The sequence below is a fragment of the Pseudonaja textilis genome, chromosome 1 (genome assembly GCF_049901715.1).
Source record: "Pseudonaja textilis isolate UNSWEBS1 chromosome 1, rPseTex1.2, whole genome shotgun sequence".
Taxonomy (NCBI): domain Eukaryota; kingdom Metazoa; phylum Chordata; class Lepidosauria; order Squamata; family Elapidae; genus Pseudonaja; species Pseudonaja textilis.
Genome location: NC_141990.1, coordinates 3,830,629 through 3,846,509, shown reverse-complemented (window position 1 = coordinate 3,846,509; position 15,881 = coordinate 3,830,629). Strand labels below are relative to the sequence as shown.

The 15,881-nt window shown below is 45.0% G+C and overlaps 1 protein-coding gene and 1 pseudogene across 1 annotated transcript in view; one reads left to right on the top strand and one right to left on the bottom strand.

Annotated features, from left to right (window-relative positions):
- TRPV3 (transient receptor potential cation channel subfamily V member 3) overlaps positions 1 to 15,881 on the bottom strand; it is a 63,378-nt gene that overhangs the window by 27,266 nt on the left and 20,231 nt on the right. Inside the window, exons 3-7 of the mRNA XM_087924429.1 lie at positions 12,747 to 12,836; positions 10,114 to 10,218; positions 8,057 to 8,143; positions 6,729 to 6,886; positions 3,416 to 3,592 (exon numbers count right to left, since the gene is read on the bottom strand). Of these exons, the coding sequence (XP_087780555.1) occupies positions 3,416 to 3,592; positions 6,729 to 6,886; positions 8,057 to 8,143; positions 10,114 to 10,218; positions 12,747 to 12,836 (617 nt within the window). The remainder of the gene's footprint in view (positions 1 to 3,415; positions 3,593 to 6,728; positions 6,887 to 8,056; positions 8,144 to 10,113; positions 10,219 to 12,746; positions 12,837 to 15,881) is intronic.
- On the top strand, positions 10,293 to 11,670 carry LOC148127492 (uncharacterized; annotated as a pseudogene).

Here is a 15,881-nt window from a genome sequence, read left to right as displayed (position 1 = left end):
GAGGCCCAAGGAAATCTCAGGAATGGACCCCGCTTTTGGGAGCCACATATTCTGGGATGTCAGATGTACCCCGTTTTTAAAATAAAAAGAAGATGGCCGGGAACATCCATGCTGGAGGAGGTCAGAAAAATCTGGAAGCTTTCAAGAAAAGACTGGTATGCCATTGGTCAAAAGTGGTCTAGGCAGGGTCCCTTGCTTGGACAGGGGGTTGGACTAGATGACCTACAAGGTTCCTTCCAACTCTGATCCGATTTTTGAATCATTGCACCATAGAGGCTGCCATTTTGACTTTTTTCACCTCTACCATGAGGCATTAATAACAGATCTCGACCTGAAATGATGTATCTGAAAAAACTGGGATAACTTTTGCTAGTCTACGATTTAATCTATAGGTACTCCTTGATTTACAGCCACAAGAGCCCACAATTTCCGTTACTAAGCGAGGCTTGTGAGTTTTGCCCCATTTTACAGCCTTTCTTGCCACCGTTGTTCAGTGAATCACCACAGTTGTTAAGTTAGGAGCGCGGTTGTTAAGTGGATCTCTCTTCCCCGTGGACGTTGCTGGCCAGAAGGTCGCAAAAGGGGATCAGATGATCCCTGGAACACGGCAAACGTCATAAATACAAGTCAGTTTCCAACTATCTGAATTCTAATCATGTTGACCATGGGGACACTGCCACGGTTGTAACTGCGAAAAATGGTCATTTCTTTTGGTGACATTGTAACTTTGAACAGTCACTGAATGGACTGTTGTAAGTCAAGGACTTACAAGAATGAAAAATAAGACAATAACGTGGTCCCCAACACCAATAAGACCAAGGAGCTTATACAGTCTACTCAATGGAGACTGAGTAGAGCAAGTGGCCAGTTTTAAGTTTCTTGGTGTTACCCTAAAAGAGGACCTGACCTGGGGGACTCACATTGCAGCCCTGGTCAAAAGGGCCCAGCAGAGATTAGACTACCTGAAGCTTCTAAGGAAACAACAACTGGATGGAAAACTGCTGGTGACCTTCTACCGCTGCACCATAGAGATCATTTTAACTTACTGCACCTCTGTATGGTTTACCAGTTGCACTGGGGCAGATAGGACAGCGCTCCAGAGGGTTAAAGTCATTGCCCAGAGGATCATGGGTTGCCCTCTCCCCTCTTTGGAAGAGCTTTATAGCTCCTGCCGCCTTAAGAAAGTTCAAAACATCCTTAAAGATCCATCTCATCCTGGGCACCGCCTTTTTATTTGAACTATTACCATCTGGCAGCTGGTACAGGATAATAAAAACAAGGACAAATAGGCTGAAAAACAACTTCTATCCCAGGGCAGTAGCTCTTTTGAATTCTACTGTATAATGGTGCAGTATGAATGCAATATCAGGGGTTTTCCATTCAGTGTGTGGAGTGTGAAGGATCTGTGGTTGTGTTTATTTTCATGGTCGTGATGTGCACTGAAGATGGTGTTTGATTTCATGGTACGAGGTGCAGTGACAATAAACTAAACTAAAACTAAAACTAAAACCTAAACCTAAACCTAAACCTAAACCTAAACCTAAAACTAAACTAAAACTAAACTAAAACTAAACTAAAACTAAACTAAAACTAAACTAAACTAAACTAAACTAAACTAAGCTAAACTAAATATATACTTCCATTTATCTTCTGGGTGAATTTCTCACTAGGCTGAAGGTATTGTGGGAGTGGTACAGCCTAGAAGTGGACATCTTTCATCTCACAATCAGGAGGTTGAGAGTTCGATCCTCAGTAGAGGCAGATATTTCTCTCTCTGGGCATGATGAGAATTTATCTGCTATATATAACTCCGCACTAGCGACAGGAAAGGCATCCGGCCAGTAAACACGCAGCTCCAATCAGTTGCCCAGAGTCCACGCTGCAAGGGATTATGGGATCTTTAAAAGAAGGAGGTGGCTGATTGAGGGTATTGTGTGAGTGCTATCATTTTTTCTCGGCTATCCAGCCAAAATACAGGTAGTCCTTGACTTACAATAGTTCATTTAGTGACCGTTCGAAGTTACAACAGCCCTGAAAAAAGTGACTTACGACCGTTTTTCATACCTATGACCACTATGGCAATCCCCAGGGATTGCATGATTTTCCTTCAGATGCTTGACAATTGACTCACATTTATGACAGTCGCAGTGTCCTTGGGTCACGTGATCCCCTTTGGCGACCTTCTGACATGCCTAGTCAACGGAGGCTGCCAGATTCACTTAACAACTGGGTTACTTAATTCAAGAACCGCAGTGGGTTCAAATGTGACCAGGAAAGTCGCAAAATAGGGCAAGACTCATTTAACAAATTTCTCACTCAACAACATAAATTTTGGGCTCAGTTGTGATCTTAAACTTAGACTCTAGAAAGAGTGCAGAGAAGAGCAACCAGGATGATGAGGGGATTGGAGGCTAAAACATACGATGAATGGTTGCAGGAACTGGGCTTGGCTAGTCTAGGGAAGAGAAGGACCAGGGGAGACAGGAGAGAAGTCTTGCAATATCTGACTGGCTGCCACAGAGAGGAAAGGGGTCAAGCTATTTTGCAAAACAAAAGGAAGGAAGGAAGGAAGGAAGGAAGGAAGGAAGGAAGGAAGGAAGGAAGGAAGGAAGGAAGGAAGGAAGGAAGGAAGGAAGGAAGAAAGAAAGAAAGAAAGAAAGAAAGAAAGAAAGAAAGAAAGAAAGAAAGAAAGAAAGAAAGAAAGAAAGAAAGAAAGAGAGAAAGACATCTGAGCAAACCATGGATGGACAGAAGATATGTCTAGTTTAAGGAAAAGAAGGATGGGATGACATGATAGCATCTTACAATATCTGAGCGCTTGCCACGAAGAAGAGATGTCAAAAAAGAGGTTGAGACTCTGGAAAAAGTGCAGAGAAGAGCAACCAGGATGATGAAGGGACTGGAGACTAAAACATATGAAGAACGGTTGCAGGAACTGGGCTTGGCTAGTCCAGGGAAAAGAAGGACCAGGGGAGACAGGAGAGCAATCTTCCAGTATTTGAGGGGCTGCCCCAGAGAGGAGGAAGGGGTCAAGCTATTCTCCAAGGCACCGGAAGGCCAGATAAGGAAATAATGGATGGAAACTGAACAAGGAGAAATTCAACCTGGAAATAAGGAGAAACTTTTTGACAACTTCAACCAATGGAACAGAAGTTGCCTTGGGAAGTTGTGGGAGCTTCATCCCTGGAGGCTCTCAAGAAGAGACTGGACTGCCCTCTGGTCAGAAATAGTGTAGGGTCTCCTGCTTGGGCAGGGGGGTTGGACTAGATGACCTACAAGGTCCCTTCGAACTCTGATTATCTGTTATCTGTTCTCCACCTTTTGGAGCCTTCCCAGGGTGCAGAAGAGAAGCAATTCTCTGACACTTCTTTTTTTTTTCTTTTTTGCAAAATGTTCAACCCTGGCACCAATTTACCTCTATAGGCTTCCTCCGTGTAGGACGCGTTAATGAGTTTTTCGAGGATTTGGTTTTCTTCTGCAAACGACAGCAGCATCTTCACAATTTCCTTGGTGTTCTGGTTGATGTTCAGCAGAGCTTTCATTAGGCAGGTCTTCCCGGTGTCTGAAGAGGTCATTTTATTCATCAGATATTCTGTAAAATAAGGAGGAAATTATCCCAGGTGTCCCTCCGTGTTAATTAAGGCTGATTGGGAACGCTACTGCTGTGTAAACTAGGAGGAAATTACCGATCCCTTTGTTGGGAGGCAAATGAGAAGGCATAATTGTACCAAAAGCTCGTTTAAAAGAAATTAATGAAGTAATTTTAGGTGTCCAGTCATGTGGTGATGTGGATCCAAACAGTTGTTCATAGGGCGGGGCGCAAAAAGAATTAATGTTTCTTATTGTGAATGGACAAAGCTTGCCATGCTGGAGAAAAACATTCACGGCATGAAAACTGGAATGTTCTGGAGAAAACCAGAACTTTCTAGAGAAAACCGGAACATTCTACAGAAAACAAGAACACCGAAGAAAGCCAGAATTTTCTAGAGAAAAAACAAGCACAGAATGTTCTGGATAATAACAGAACTTTCCAGAGAAAACCAGACCATTGTGAAGGAAAGCCAGGACATTCTGGAGGAAACCAGGAATTTCTAGAGGAAACCCAGAACTTTCTGAACGGAGGAAAACATTCTGGAGAACTTTTCTAGAGGAAACCAGAACATTCTATGGAAAACATTCTGAAGAAAGCAAGAACTTTCTAGAGAAAAGCCAGAAACATTCTGGAAGGGAGGCCGGAACATTCGGAAGAATGGCAGAATTTTCTAGAGAAAAAAACAGAACAGAATATTCTGGAGAATACCAGAACTTTCCAAAGAAAACCAGACCGTCCTGGAGATAACTAAACCTTCCTGGAGAAAACCAGATCATTCTGGATTAAGCCAGAACATTCTGGAGAAATTCCCTATTTCTCCTAGAATGTGACCATTCACCTCATCTTAAACGACCAGAAACTATTTCTTGTTTTGAAAGTGTTACTTCATAAAACTACTGGATCCCCTCCCAGAAAGTCGATGTCCTACCATGTCCCCAGTCAAATAACATTTTACAATGGGTTTGTTTGTTTATATCCCACCTTTATATTTTACAAATACATCAAAGCGAGAAACATATCCAATACGTCTTCCTCTTCCTGTTCTCCCTACTACAACAACAACCCTGTGAGGTGGATTGGGCTGAGAGAGAGGGACTGGCTCAAAGTCACCCAGGCCCTTTTCCTGTCTAAGGCGAGATTAGAATTCACAGTCTATTAATGATCGACTCAGAATCACCGACCCAATTTTCGTACCTAAGACAGCACTAGAACTCATTGTCTCCTGGTGATTGGCCCAAAGTCACCCAGCTGCCTTTGATGGCTAAGGTGGGACTAGAACTCACCGTCTCCTGGTGATTGGCCCAAAGTCACAAAGCCAACTTTCCTACTTAAGGCAAAACTATAACTCACCGACTCCTAGTTTCTAACTTGGTGCCTTGACCACTGGACCAAACTCACAAAAAATAGGGTCGTTCTTCCATGCTTCTCTGGACATTTCTGACAAGGATGCTCCTAAATGCAACCCTTGTAGTCCCCTGGAAGGGGGTGCCTCCTTCATTCTGGGCATCCAAACCCACCCCACTAAAATTATTCCGGCCACGGAATTCACCTTTTCCTCCCTTGCAGAAGTAAACTGCTCAAAAAAATAAAGGGAACACAAAAATAAGACATCCTAGATCTGAGTGAATGAAATATTCTTATTAAATACTTTGTTCATTACATAGTTGAATGTGCTGACAACAAAATCACACCAAAATTACCAATGGAAATCAAATTGAGCAACCCATGGAGGTCTGGATTTGGAGTTACGCTCAAAATTAAAGTAGAAAAAAACACTACAGGTGATCCAACTTTGATGTAATGTCCTTAAAACAAGTCAGAATGAGGCTCAGTAGTGTGTGTGGCCTCCACGTGCCTGTATGACCTCCCTACAACGCCTGGGCATGCTCCTGATGAGGTGGCGGATGGTCTCCTGAGGGATCTCCTCCCACACCTGGACTAAAGCATCCCCCAACTCCTGGACAGTCTGTGGTGCAACATGGCGTTGGTGGATGGAGCGAGACATGATGTCCCAGATGTGCTCAATTGGATTCAGGTCTGGGGAACGAGCGGGCCAGTCCATAGCATCAATGCCTTCGTCTTGCAGGAACTGCTGACACACTCCGGCCACATGAGGTCTAGCATTGTCCTGCATTAGGAGGAACCAGGGCCAATCGCACCAGCATATGGTCTCACAAGGGGTCTGAGGATCTCATCTCGGTACCTAATGGCAGTCAGGCTACCTCTGGCGAGCACATGGAGGGCTGTGCGGCCCCCTAAAGAAATGCCACCCCACACCATTACTGACCCACTGCCAAACCGGTCATGCTGGAGGATGTTGCAGGCAGCAGAATGGCGTCTCCAGACCCTGTCACGTCTGTCACATGTGCTCAGTGTGAACCTGCTTTCATCTGTGAAGAGCACAGGGCGCCAGTGGCGAATTTGCCAATCTTGGTGTTCTCTGGCAAATGCCAAACGTCCTGCTGTAAGCACAATCCCCACCTGTGGACAACAGGCCCTCATACCACCCTCATGGAGTCTGTTTCTGACCATTTGAGCAGCCACATGCACATTTGTGGCCCGCTGGAGGTCATTTTGCAGGGCTCTGGCAGTGCTCCTCCTGTCCCTCCTTGCACAAAGGCGGAGGTAGCGGTCCTGATGCTGGGTTGTTGCCCTCCTACGGCCTCCTCCACGTCTCCTGATGTACTGGCCTGTCTCCTGGTAGCGCCTCCATGCTCTGGACACTACGCTGACAGACAAAGCGAACCTTCTTACCACAGCTCGCATTGATGTGCCATCCTGGATGAGCTGAGCCACTTGTGTGGGTTGTAGACTCCGTCTCATGCTACCACTAGAGTGAAAGCACCGCCAGCATTCAGAAGTGACCAAACCATCAGCCAGAAAGCATAGGGACCGAGAAGTGGTCTGTGGTCACCACCTGCAGAACCACTCCTTTATTGGGGATGTCCTGCTAACTGCCTCTGCTTTCCACCTGTTGTCTATTCCATTTGCACAACAGCACGTGAAATTGTCAATCAGTGTTGCTACCTAAGTGGACAGTTTGATATCACAGAAGTGTGACTGACTTGGAGTTACATTGTGTTGTTCAAGTGTTCCCTTTATTTTTTTTAAGCGCTGTAGAACAAAAGCCACCAACCTTTGACGGTCAGATTTTGGCACCGGTGTGACCGGTCCTTCATTTCCACCAGAACGCTCTGTAAGTCGTCCAGATTTCCTTCCGAAACCGCCCGGAAGAGATATTTTTTCAGCTTCTTACGACGAGAATTCGGCTGACAATTTTGGGTTGAGTTGGTGCTGCGGAAAAGGGAAAACAAGTTGGGTGCCTTTTCGGGGTGCAGATTAAGAAAGGGGGCAAGCCACATCTCCCCAGGTTTGGGGAAGGCGGGTGGTTTTTTGGCACGAGGCCTGCATCAGACTGGCCTACCTAGGCAGGCTGTTGTGCAACTAATAATAAAATTGCTTGGAAGGGTCTCTACAAATGCTATGAGGTTTGGGGGGGCGGGAATTCAACCAATCGAACAGCTTGGAAGTTGTGGGAGCATCCTGCTTGAGAAGGGGGTTGGACTAGATGACCTACAAGGTCCCTTCCAACTCTGATTATCTGTTATCTGTTATTAGTAAAACAGACACAAACAGAAAGACGTAACATACACAAATAACTGGACCCACGTTTCGTATACATGCCTTTCAATCAATTTTTGGAAACCTTGAGGTCAGGCCACATCAGGAGAAGGAGTCATAATCAATAATTCTAATTAAGTAAGCAATTAATCTATAGCTGAGTTTCCCTGACCTTGGCAATTCGAACATGGGTGAACTGAAACATACTGGTTGGGGAATTCTGGGAGTGGAAGTCCGCCCCTCTTAAGGCATAATGGCTGGGGGATTCTGGGAGTGGAAGCCCACCCCTCTTAAAGCAGGCTGGCTGGGGGATTCTGGGAGTGGAAGCCCTCCCCTCTCAAAGCAGGCTGGCTGGGGGATTCTGGGAGTGGAAGCCCACCCCTCTTAAAGCATGCTGGTTGGGGGATTCTGGGAGTGGAAGCCCACCCCCCTTAAAGCATCCTGGCTGGGGGATTCTGGGAGTGGAAGCCCACCCCTCTTAAAGCATCCTGGCTGGGGAATTCTGGGAGTTGAAGTCCTCCTCTCTTAAAGCATCCTGGCTGGGGAATTCTGGGAGTTGAAGCCCACCCCTCTTAAAGCATGCTGGCTGGGGAATTCTGGGAGTGGAAGTCCACCCCTCTTAAAGGATGCTGGCTGGGGGATTCTGGGAGTTGAAGTCCACCCCTCTTAAAGCCTCCTGGCTGGGGGATTCTGGGAAATGAAACCCACTCATCTTAAAGCCTCCTGGCTGGGGGATTCTGGGAAATGAAGCCCACTCATCTTCAAGTCACCAAGGCTGACCTACAGGCCCCCCACCTCACAAAGCCTTCCACTGCCACCCCAACCATCCATGCCTTGCCTTACCAACAACTCTCAGCATTTGGGGTGTATTCCGTCATGTCATCCTGGATTGACTGGGGGGAATCCATATCCTCACAGTTGGCGGAAGCACTGCGTGAAAAAGAAATGGAAAAAATAAATAAATGCCGAGGTCAAGAGGTACGTCTGAACCAACGGTCCGATTATTTCTGCCACCAGTCAATTCTTGGAAGAAGACGACGACTTTTGCGAATCTGCCGGCAAGATCCTGTCTGAATTTCTCCTCCTTGGAACCCACAAATTAAAATTCCCAAGTTTGCAAGAACTGTGGAAATTGTGGTGGTAGAAGAAGCTGGACATGTTCAAGGAGAGGTTGGTTGCACAACCTCCTCTGTTCTGGGATACCTTCCCTTGGATTCCTGCACAGAGCAAGGGTGGGGTTGGACTAGATAACCTCCAGGGTACCCTTCCCATGCTAGGTTCAAAGCTCTTAAGGAAAATCCTCTGAGATTTCAAAGTTTGAGGAAGTGGAGGAGAAGCTTTTCAGCTTAGGGCCAGGATAGGATGCACCCTGAACAAACAGGTCCTCATTGCCACAGACAGGGTGTATTCTGATAGTCCTAGACTTACAACCGGCTCAGTTAGTGACTGTTTGAAGTTATAACCACACCGCTGAAAAACTTGTGACCATTTTTCACACTTAGGACCGTTGCATGGCCCCCGTGATCAAAATTCAGATGTTTGGCAATCGACTCGTGCTTCTGACGGTCGCAGTTTTGCTGCGGTCACACGATCCCCTTTTTACAGCCTTCGGACAAGCTGAGTCAACGGGGAGGCCAGATTCACTCGACAACCCTTGTTACTCACTTAACGTCTGCAGCGATTCGCTTAATAACAGTGGCAAGAAAGGTCGTGGAAAACGGGGCAGGACTCCCAACCACTGTCTCGCTTAGCAATGGACATTTGGGGGCTCCCTCGTGGTCATATGTCAAGGACTAGCCGACAGGCCGGATTTCATAACTGTGTTTAATCATAGAATAACAAGAGTTGGGAGGGACCTTGGAGGTCATCTAGTCCAACCCCCTGCTCAAGCAGGAGAGTCTATTCCAAATATTAGTGTCATGCCCCTGTCAGAATCTGATTCGGAGGGGGAGGCCGAGCAGCTGACAGGGAGTGGGAGTGTAGCTCCGTTCGCTGTGGAAGAAACTGAGGAAAGGCAAAGTCCGGCTGGGCAGAGCAGGGAGGAGGTAGAACAAGGCAGAGGGAGTTTGGAGGAAGACCCAGGCCCACCCTCTCTTCATCCTAGGGCACACAGGGAAGAAGGGAGAAGGGAGCAACATGAGTTGCGTGGCTTACGGGAGAGGAAAGGGCCCTGATTCCCTTCATGAGCCGCAGCTTGGGAACTCAGTGTTTAAAAAAGGGAAGCTGCGCACAGCAACTTGTTGGAAGCAAATTGTGAATTATCTGATATCGTCAAGTCTTATCTGGCATCTTCTCAACAGTGTGTGTTTTGCTGGCCTTTCAAGCCTGCAATTCCTTCTCCCGCCCTGTCAAGTTAATTACTGCAGCACAGTTTGTGTGGATTTTTAGTTACGGTTTGCATGTACTTTGTTTTTGGACTGAATTTTCGCCACTTAAAGGCTGTTCTTGGGAGAGTTTTTTTTTTTTTTTCTCTCCAGCCGAAGGTAACCTGGACATTGGGGGCAAAGTTGGAGGTATCAAAGGGACTCTTATTGCTTATTTAACTATGTTGCCTTTGTGCCACGCCCTTTTGGGTCATCACAATTAGCCTCTACATAGGATTGAATCTTGCGCAGGGGTTTTTTTAAAATAAATTTTAAGAGGGAACAATTGTAAATAAAAAGGACTTTTATCCCATGGTTGTGGCTACATCATTCATCTTTTTTGAACCCTTAGCTGTTCCATTCCTTCCCCTCCCCCACCCTGGAAGAGGAGGACGTCTGAATGGAGGTGGGATATGGGATATGTGCTCATTTCTGTGCAGTGTTCATCCCACCTTGCTTTGGGGGATTTGGGTGGGGGAGGCCCCGGGGGGGAGGGCTTATCAATCCAATAAAACAGAGGAATCCATCGGTACCCACCACGGGCGGATGTTGGAGTCCATTGGCTTGGAGAAGATGGGAGGAGACGTCCGGCTTGGCGATACGTTGCTCTCGAAAGCTTCGATCTCCAGAAAAAAATGGGAACTGTTGGATGTATTTGGATAAAAAGCTGGATTAGTGGGAGTTATGGAAGAGAAAGAGATCCATCGATCTATCCATCCTTCCATATATCATCCATCCATCCATCAATCCATTTATTCATCCTTCCAGCTTTCCATCCATCTATATCCTTCCTCCATCCATCATCCATCCATCCTTCCATATAAAATTCATCTATCCATCCATTCATTTATCTTTCCATTTACCCATCCATAGATCCATCCATCCATCCGTCTATTTATCCATCCATTTATGCTTCCTCCATCCATCCATCTTTTCATTTATCCATCCATCCCCAGCTCCATCCATCTTTCTATCTATCCATCCATCTATCCTTCCTCCATCCATCCATCCATTTATCTTTTCATCTACCCACCCATCAATCTATCCATAGAACCATCCTTCCATATATCATCCATCTATCCATCCATTCATCTATTTATCCATCCATCCCTAGATCCATCCGTCCGTCTTTCTATCAATCCATCCATCTATCCTTCCTCCATCCATCCATTCATTTATCTTTTCATCTACCCGCACATCAATCTATCCATAGAACCATCCATCCATCCTTCCATATATCATCCATCTATCTATCCATCCATCTATCCTTCCTCCATCCATCCATCCATTTATCTTTTCATCTACCCACCCATCAATCTATCCATAGAACCATCCTTCCATATATCATCCATCTATCCATCCATTCATCTTTCCATTTATCCATCCATCCCTAGATCCATCCATCCGTCTTTCTATCTATCCATCCATCTATCCTTCCTCCATCCATCCATCCATTTATCTTTTCATCTACCCACCCATCAATCTATGCATAGAACCATCCTTCCATATATCATCCATCTATCCATCCATTCATCTTTCTATTTATCCATCCATCCCTAGATCCATCCGTCCGTCTTTCTATCTATCCATCCATCTATCCTTCCTCCATCCATCCATCCATTTATCTTTTCATCTACCCGCCCATCAATCTATCCATAGAACCATCCATCCATCCTTCCATATATCATCCATCTATCCATCCATCCATCTATCCTTCCTCCATCCATCCATCCATTTATCTTTTCATCTACCCACCCATCAATCTATGCATAGAACCATCCTTCCATATATCATCCATCTATCCATCCATTCATCTATTTATCCATCCATCCCTAGATCCATCCGTCCGTCTTTCTATCAATTCATCCAACTATCCTTCCATATATCATCCATCTATCTATCCATCCATCTATCCTTCCTCCATCCATCCATCCATTTATCTTTTCATCTACCCACCCATCAATCTATGCATAGAACCATCCATCCATCCTTCCATATATCATCCATCTATCCATTTATCCATCCATTCACTTATCTTTCCATTTAGCCATCTACCAATCTATCCATAGAAACATCCATCCATCTATCTATTGAAGCTCCATGGATAAGAAAAGTCTATCTGTCACTATAACTTCCTGAGGGCATCAACCTGGAATGACTTTTCCCTCTTTTATCCTCTCTATGGTCCCAGGACTATCTCATCATTGGCTCAGGATGTTCTCTTTTTAAAAAATAAATTTTATTAATTTTACAATTAAAAACAGATCTACAATACATACACAAAAAACAAGGCCTTGACAAGGCCAAGAAAAGAAAGAAAGAGAGAGATGTAAAAAGAAAGAAAAAGGGAAGAAAAAGAAAGAGAAATGAAAAAGAAGCATTAAAAAAAAACAATATGGCTCAGGATGTTCCCTTCAAGGACTTTTCATTCTCCATCTATGACTCACAGGGACCTTCCCTCCAATTTCACTTAATTTTACTACCCATTACACCAGGTTACCCGTGGAGAATGATGGGAAATGTAGTCTAATTGAACCTCGGGGAAGGAAGGATGGAAAGTGGTATAATCCTGACTAAAAAGAAAAATATCCATTCGTCTTGAAAGACAGCAGGAAGTGGAATGGAGTTCAGGCTGAAAGGGTCAAAAGAGTCAAAATGGAGGCCATAACCATAGGTCATGTGTTAAAAAACAAACAATGGTGTGATTGTGGGCACCATTTCAATTTTTTGTGACCCTGTCTTTACAGAGACCACTGAATTGGATTAAATTACTGTATTTCTGAACCTTGGCCACTTCGTGGTTTGTGGACTTCAATTTCCAGAATTCCCCAGCCAGCTTGCTAGGGAATTCTGGGAGTTGAAGTCCACACAATTTAAAGTGTCCGAGATTGAGAATCTATAACATTTTCCAATCCAACTTTGTGGCCTCCAGTTCCCAGAATTCTCAGCAGAGGGTGTGGCCTTGCTGGGCTGGGGAATTCTGGGAGTTGAAGTCCACCCTGTGAAGAAAGACCTCTAGGAACCTAGAATCTTGTGATCTTAGGAAATAAACCCATATTAAAGGAAAGCCCCCAAAAAACCAGGAGAAAAAAGAAAAAAAATATATTAAGAACACAGCAACTGAATAAAGAGAAAGGAAGTCCAGTCATTCTGCAGTGGGTCACACCTACCTGCCCAGGTGAGGTGTGGTGTTTGGGATCTGCCTGGGTTTGATGCGCCAAGAGAGGGTGGAAGGAAAAAGAAGAGAAGCAGGATTGAGCCTGGTTGCAAAGGAAAAACACGTCTAAATATCGGACATTCGTCAGCCAGAAGGAGCAACAAGGGGCTTTGACGTGGCAGCAATGGGCAAGGAGTCAAAAAAATCAAAATGGCAGCCACAAAGGGCTGCCATTTTGTTTCATCCCAATTGCCACCTGAGCTTCCACCCCATATTTCAGTTGAAATCAAACTCTCCAAGCTGAGCTCAATTCCTGATAACATCACAGACACACTGCATCCTTCAATTTGCCTTTTCAAGTTTCCAGTCCAGTTTACAGACCTGGATTGAACTTGGCTGCAAAGGAAAAACACATTTAAATATCAAATGTTTGTAATCCAGAAGGCACAACAAGTGGATTAGACACAACAGTAGCAAGCAGGTGGTTTTTCCAGCTCGGCAGGGAGTCAAAAAGGTCAAAAAAGTCAAAATGGCAGCCATAAAAGGAGGGGCCTTTTAATCCCAATCACCATCTTGATTTTTCTGACTTCCTTCTCTTATTTCACTCAAAATTAAATCACATTCTCCGAGCAGAGATTTATTTCTGGAAATATCATAGGCACAATTGCATTCTTCAATTTGCCTTTTCAAGTTTCTAGTCCAGTTTGCAGACCTGGATTAAGCAGGAAGCTGCAAAGAACCCCCCATGTCTACCCAGAATTGCTTTGGATAGCTAGATGAGCAGCATATAAATTTAATAAATCAATAAGTAACCTCATTCCCTCCAAAAAATTAATTGGGCCCCCCAAAAGGGTTAATGAATTTGCAAATTACAAAAAACAAAAACAGAATTACCACTCAACTCTCTTTCACGTGCACAAAGTGTTAAATTTAGCATCAAAATAGATGCAATCACATAAAGGATTAAACTCAGTTCCACCATGTTTCGTATTGTCTGAACATGGAAACCTAATTAATCACCATTTTAAATTTTATTTTGCCTACCGGGTCCTCTGTGCAAAAGAGTTGAAGAGACAGACCAGCCTAGTTGTGACCCTATTATATAGGACTGTCTGCGAGCAGCCGGCAATGCTGAGTGCCCTTCCTCAACCCCCATTGGCTGTAGTGAGCAAGCCACACCCTCTGCCAATTCTCTGGAACAGTGAGGAACAGCCTATGATGTGTTGAAGTCTTGCTAATGCCCTCTTGGTGCAAGAAAGTGGGAGGGGCCTCCAACCTTAACAACTTTAAGACCTGTGGACTTCAACTCCCAGAATTCTCCAGGCAGCCATGCCGGCTGGGGAATTCTGGGGATTGAAGTCCACAAGTCCTAAAGTCCCTTGACTTCTGTTGATTTTTTTTAACCTGGTTAGGCAATTCTGTGCTGTCAGATCTACCAATGTTTGGTTTAGTCTCTGTGTTACATGTGAATGCACTTAGAGGGGCTTTATTCTCACATCATGCTGGTTTTGAATTAATCCATGTTATGGTTGTATCCAATGCATTGAATCCATACATTCCCCAAAGAGGCTGAAGTTCACATTTCCAACGAAGCCACAAAAACAGACCAAGGTTAAATCAAGCCAAGGTTAGCAGCCATTTGCTCTTTCCTTGAGCGAGGGGTGTAAACAGAGCTTGTATACTTTAGATTAGAGTTGGAAGGGACCTTTGTAGGTCATCTAGTCCAACCCCCAATCAATCAGGAGACCCTACCACACCATTTCTGACCGATGGCAGTCCAGTCTCTTCTTGAAAGCCTTCAGTGATGAAGCTCCCACAACTTCCAAAGGAAACTTCTGTTCCATGTCTGAACTCCTCCGAGAGGAGAGTCCCCTGCTTGGGCGGGGTGTGTGGGTTGGACTAGATGACCTACAAGGTCCCTTCCAACTAATCTGTTAATCTGAGCTCAAATGATAAGGCAGAGAGAGATTATTTGACAGTTCCTGATGCAAGGTTCCTGACGAAATAGTTACTAGAACAATGGGAGTCAGGAGATCGTGGTAATTACACAAACCAAGATCAATCCTGTTGGGTCACCTTGGGGCAATCGCCCTTTCTTAACCTAATCCTACCTCAGTAGGTGGTTCTTTGTAGTAAAGAGGACAGGAAGGAATGGTAAACATATTGATTTGAGCCCGATTGCTAACTAACATCATGTACATACAGTATATACAGGCAGTCCTCAACTTACAACAGTTAGCTTAGTGACTGAAGTTACACTTGGCATGGAAAAAAGGGATTTATGACCATTTTTCACACATATGACCTTGGCAGGGTCATGTGACTGACATTTGGACAACACCTGACAACTGTCTCACATTTATGATGGTTGCAGTGTCCCAGGGGGTCAAGTGATCCCCCTTTTACGACCGTCTGACAAATCAACAGGGGAAGCCAGATTTGCTTAACGACCATGTTACTTAATTTAACAACCACGCTGACCTGCGTCATCTGAACACTGCTTGCAACTTTCCCAGCCGGCTTCGAATAAGCAAAGTTCATGGAGCAAACCGGAATCCCTTAATGACTGTGATTTGTTTAAAGACTGCAGCAAAAAAACAAATGCTCATAAACTTGTGCAGGACTCTCTTAATGACCTCGTCACTTAGCAACAGGACCCAATGGTAGTCACAAGTCGAGGGATGTTGTTCCATAGTCCATTGTTGTACAGTGTTGTGCTGCAAAATGTTTCATACTTTGACTAGACACTCTCGAACAGTGTAATGCAGGGGTCTCCAAACTTGGCAACTTTAAGACTTGTGGACTTCCACTCAAGAATTCTCCAGCCGGCATAGCTGGGGAATTCTGGGAGCAGAAGTCCACCCCTCTTAAAGCAGGCTGGCTGGGGGATTCTGGGAGTGGAAGTCCACCCACTTAAAGCATGGCTGGCTGGGGGATTCTGGGAGTTGAAATCCACCCCTCTTAAAGCAGGCTGGCTGGGGGATTCTGGGAGTTGAAATCCACCCCTCTTAAAGCATGGCTGGATGGGGGATTCTGGGAGTGGAAGTCCACCCACTTAAAGCCTGATGACTGGGGGTTTCTGGGAGTGGAAGTCCATCCATTTTAAAGCAGGCTGGCTGGGGAATTCTGGGAGTGGAAGTCCTCCCCT